At 37.1% G+C, this 4,754-nt stretch overlaps 1 protein-coding gene across 1 annotated transcript; it reads left to right on the forward strand.

Moving 5' to 3' along the window:
* Positions 1-218: 218 nt before the first annotated feature.
* Positions 219-4,377, forward strand: LOC125819649 (protein TIC 20-I, chloroplastic-like). Its single transcript, XM_049499112.1, has 3 exons — positions 219-376; positions 1,758-1,956; positions 3,456-4,377. Exons 2-3 carry the CDS (start codon positions 1,779-1,781, stop codon positions 4,091-4,093), a joined length of 816 nt encoding a protein of 271 aa, XP_049355069.1. The 5' UTR covers positions 219-376; positions 1,758-1,778; the 3' UTR covers positions 4,094-4,377.
* Positions 4,378-4,754: the final 377 nt, after the last annotated feature.

The following is a 4,754-nucleotide window of genomic DNA, read 5'->3' on the forward strand; positions in this document are numbered from 1 at the left end:
GTATTTTTTCAATATATGATAGAAAATTCTTAATTAGTAGTAAAATACGTAATATTTTAAAATTATAGGTAATAACAATATACATAGTAATAGAATATGTCTAATTATGTAATTTCTCCAACTTGAATTAATTCGATAATTCAATTTTCGATGATTTATGTCCTCTCCGAGGTAAAGACCCAATAACAGGCCCAACCCAAATGTCGAGCCCAATGTCCCAAAATCCCAATCGATAAGAAAAAACAGTCTATCTTCTCCTTCTAGAATTATTTCTTCCTTCCTTCCACTTCTGCTCGCTCTCAGTCGCCGTTGATACGGCGACCTTTTCCGGTGGTGGTCGGTGCTCCGGCAGCGTCGGATTTCTCGTACTGTTCAAGTAAGCTTATTTGCTTTTATATTTCTCTGGAGATTAAAAAAAAACTGATAGTTGTAGTAAAGTAATGTTGTAGAATCTTTCATTTGAGCATTTATGAGTTAAATTTGAGTTTCTTCAAGTTTGAATAAGGTCACTTTTTTTTTTCATTTGAAAAAATTCAAAAATAAAAATAAAAATTGGCAATTAGAACAGTTTCCATTATCAAAATTGGGAATTTGTATGACTAGAGACTAGGGGGAGAAATTAAGCTGGGCACGTCTTTTGGACGATGGAGGAATCATGGATCCTTATAGTATGGTCCACCGAAAAGGAGCCTTAGAATAGTGGTGAAGTTATCAATGTACTATAATCTTTAGTCAATGGGTTTGAGCTGTGAAAACAGTCACTAATGTGTTGAGTAATGATAAAGTTAGATAACAGGCTCGAGCTGTGGAAGCAGGTACTACTTACTAGTGCTTGCATTAGGATAGACTATCTACAACACACTCTTTAGGGATCGACCCTTACCCGAACTATGCAGTTGTTTGAAGTGCCCTTTTTCCAACATTTGACATAAATACCTTTCATCTGATGATTAAACTGAGTGTTTCAGTCCTTATATTCTTGTTGAAGTTTTTCTTGTGTAATTTTTCATTTCTTCCACAAATTCTGTAGAAACAATACTGCCTTAGCGACATTAACAATAACATTTATTCCCATCACAGTTCAAAGCTAATTTGTCCCCTTTTAGACTGTATAAGTGGTATGGATCAGTAATTAGTCTATGAGCAGAAGTTTCTCACTTGCTGGTCGAAGAAAGTGATTAAAGGATATTAGTGTTTAAATCCTGCATTTCTAAAATAATTCTTCCTTTAACAGTGGTGAAGGGCGAGTAGTACTTCTTGCTTCTGGCTTAAAGGTGTAGGGCAATTTCACTTTCTTTTGTTTTATGATGATTGAGACAAGTTTGAATATAAAACCACTCACTTTTTATGGACAATGGGTAGCATTGGTACATTATTGGAAAAATACTAGTGTCTTCACTCAAAATTGCAAATAGATGTAGTTTATATCTGTTGAAGAGGCTTCTATTAGTGAAAACATTAAGAAAGGGGTATGTGTTGGTCATTAGTTCATAAAGTTATACTACAGGGACACAAGAAGTTTCTTCTTCCAAATAACAACAAACTTCAACTTTCTATTTTATTAGACTCTCTATCTTGTGTGATTATTGATGGTAAAACCTCCATATTTTGGAATTGATAGTCAATCAGGTTTATATGCGTTTTCTTCGTTTAGACAAGGGTGCTTCAAATTTCATTGAAATGTTTGGCTCAGTCCGCTTGGTCTTTAGCGTGCATTGCAGTGCATTTACAGTGCTGTGTGCTTTTCTTCTTTGTAGATCTTGTCAAAGGGCTTGAATATGATCCTAAACGGATATTCCTTGAGGTCTGGGGGTATTTGTAAACCTTTCAAGGCATGTAGCTCCAAGTCCTATGGATCTGCATCGTCATGCATCCCGCTGCTGCCTTCCAAGGTTATAGTCGGATGTGTTAGACGTTCACCGGCACCTCATCAGCATCCAGCATCCTGCTCCAAAGGTGTGTATGAGTTCTTGATGGTGATCCTTTTGCATGTCATTATTTTTTATTTTGCACTTCTGAGTTGAAATAAAAACATTATTGATTTGGTGTTTGTTGTTGCATCATATGCATGACTGCAACTAAACTAGATTGATATTTGGTTTCTTAATGAGGTCATTAGGCTACTGTTCTTTAGCCTGAGATAGCTGATTTTAACCGAAGCATAGATCTTATTCTTATGTTAGTTCTGCCTAGCTACTTTTGTTTTCAGTTAAAGGTCTGAATTTGATATTTTCAGATTTCTGCGCGTGTAAGTGCATTTTTTTCCTTTATAAAAACATATTTTCTTTTAGTAGGTCTTATTCATTCCTATCTTGTACATTGTCTGAAGATCATTAAAATGTTGTTAAATTAATGATTCCCGTGAAAATGACATTTTATCACTACTTCACTCACTACCACTGCATGATGACTACTAAAGACATACAATTAAGGATTCCTGTGAAGACGTTTCATCACTACTCTATCCAATAGCACCAGACAACCACCGGCCTCTACCACATATCCACAACCGCCAACAACCACCACTAACTACCTTCAATGTTAGTTACCATTGCACAGCCTCCATGTCAATCAGCTACCTCCATAACCAATCACCAACACCAACCTCCTTCATGTGACTATTACCTACACCTCCACCATCACCACCAACCACATCCATTACCAATCACCTCTACCACCAGTCATCGTGAACAACCACCATCGCCTTCCACTGCCAACAACCACTATCGGTCACAACTGCATAACAATCACCTTTGGCCACAACCATATACCTATTCACCAGCCAGGAATGCACGACCGCCATCACCAGCCACCTCCCATCAATCACAACAACCACCTACTGCCACCTCACAAGTTAGAACTATCACAATTGACCACTGTTGCTGGCTTTCAAAGTGTGCTTCATCAAACACATAATTTTATAATACCACATAAGTTAAGCTTTTTTCTAATACTTTGTTTATATAAGATTTAAACAATAATTATTGTTTATTTGAGTTGTAAATTTATTAGAATTTAAATAAAGATATATTATATCCATTCAGATAATGAGAAACAAACAGTCTTCATTATCCCGTCTTCAAGTTTAGAGATAACATCTTAATCATCAGATTCAGACATCTTTTAATCATAAAAAAGGGCTTTGAAATGCCTCATATGCTTCAAGCTCCCTCATTTAGAAATAAGCCATGTAGTAGTTTAAAGCCTCCTTTAGAAATAAGCCATGTAAAAAATAGAGGTTTAAGGGGGTACAGGAAGGCATACGTAGTAGTTCTTTTAGAGGATTCGGTGTTATAAGAACCATGATTGAGGGAACAAAATGGTCAACAGATCATTAATCCAAATACCTGATATATCTTATCCCTACAAGTTTATGGTATAATTATTTTCTGTTGGCTCTATCAGTTTAAAGATTTGAAGCTAGTTTCCCTATTATAGTTGTGTTGTCATTGCAGGATTCAGCTTCCTTGATCTTTCTTCTGCATCATCACTTCTTTCAACTGGTGAATATGGTGGTCTTTCTAATGCTATACCCCAGTTACCAAGGCGAAGCCAATTGTCCATGACCCCTAGAGCATCAAAGGATGTCCCCTATAGTTACAGATTCCCTCCGATGACCAAAAAGCCGAGGTGGTGGTGGAGAACCTTAGCATGCCTCCCTTACTTGATGCCACTTCACGAGACTTGGATGTATGCTGAGACAGCATATCATCTCCACCCCTTCTTGGAAGATTTTGAGTTTCTGACATACCCTTTCCTCAGAGCTATTGGGAGATTACCGGGCTGGTTTTTAATGGCGTACTTCTTTGTTGCTTATCTTGGTGTAGTGAGGAGAAAGGAATGGCCTCATTTCTTTAGGTTCCATGTGGTAATGGGGATGCTACTCGAGATTGCCTTGCAGGTTATCGGGACTATAAGCCGTTGGATGCCACTGGCGGTATATTGGGGCAAGGTTGGCATGCATTTTTGGACAGCCGTCGCATTTGCGTATCTGTTCACAGTTTTAGAGTCCATAAGATGTGCACTTGCTGGGATGTATGCTGACATTCCATTTGTGTGTGATGCAGCTTATATCCAAATACCTTACGATTAATGAAAGCCAACATATAAGGTCCTTGTACCTATGTTACTTGAACTCTCCAAAAATGTTGTTGCACTTGTGTTGGATCCGACACACACCCATCGATTTTATTGAAGAGTCCGAGCAACATAGCTCTGTACACATGAAAAATCATGTTTCTTATGTCTTTTTGATAGAACATCAACACAAAGGAAATCTTTTGTGTAAACTGAGTTATTTTATTTTCAACCTTGTAAGATCATCAGATAACTTGTTTTGCTACCTTCACTGCCTAGTAAATGCTCTTGTTTTGTGTACATATAAGAGTACTAAATTTGAATTTTATCTTTTTATTTTTTTGCATATATATCCACTTTGGATATGCAGTGTCCGAAGCTCAGGCAAAAATAGTTGGACTTCAGTCATATATGATCGAGGTTAAGTCATTTTTGCCTAAACACCAGATAGAAATGGTTGAAGTCAGGCAAAATGATTGAACTTCAGCCGCATATGTTGAAGTTTGAGCAAAGAAAAGGTGAAGTCAGACAAAAATGGCTAAATTTCATACCTCAATTCTTATGTGTCTGAAGTGTGGCAAAACCGACTAAATCTTAGTCATGTTCGCTTGAACTTTGATCATATGTGTATAAACTTTGAATATAACTCCCCGATATCACACATCAATGATTGGAGC

The sequence above is a fragment of the Solanum verrucosum genome, unplaced genomic scaffold (assembly GCF_900185275.1).
Source record: "Solanum verrucosum unplaced genomic scaffold, falcon-dt-bn FXZP01000255.1, whole genome shotgun sequence".
Classification (NCBI taxonomy): domain Eukaryota; kingdom Viridiplantae; phylum Streptophyta; class Magnoliopsida; order Solanales; family Solanaceae; genus Solanum; species Solanum verrucosum.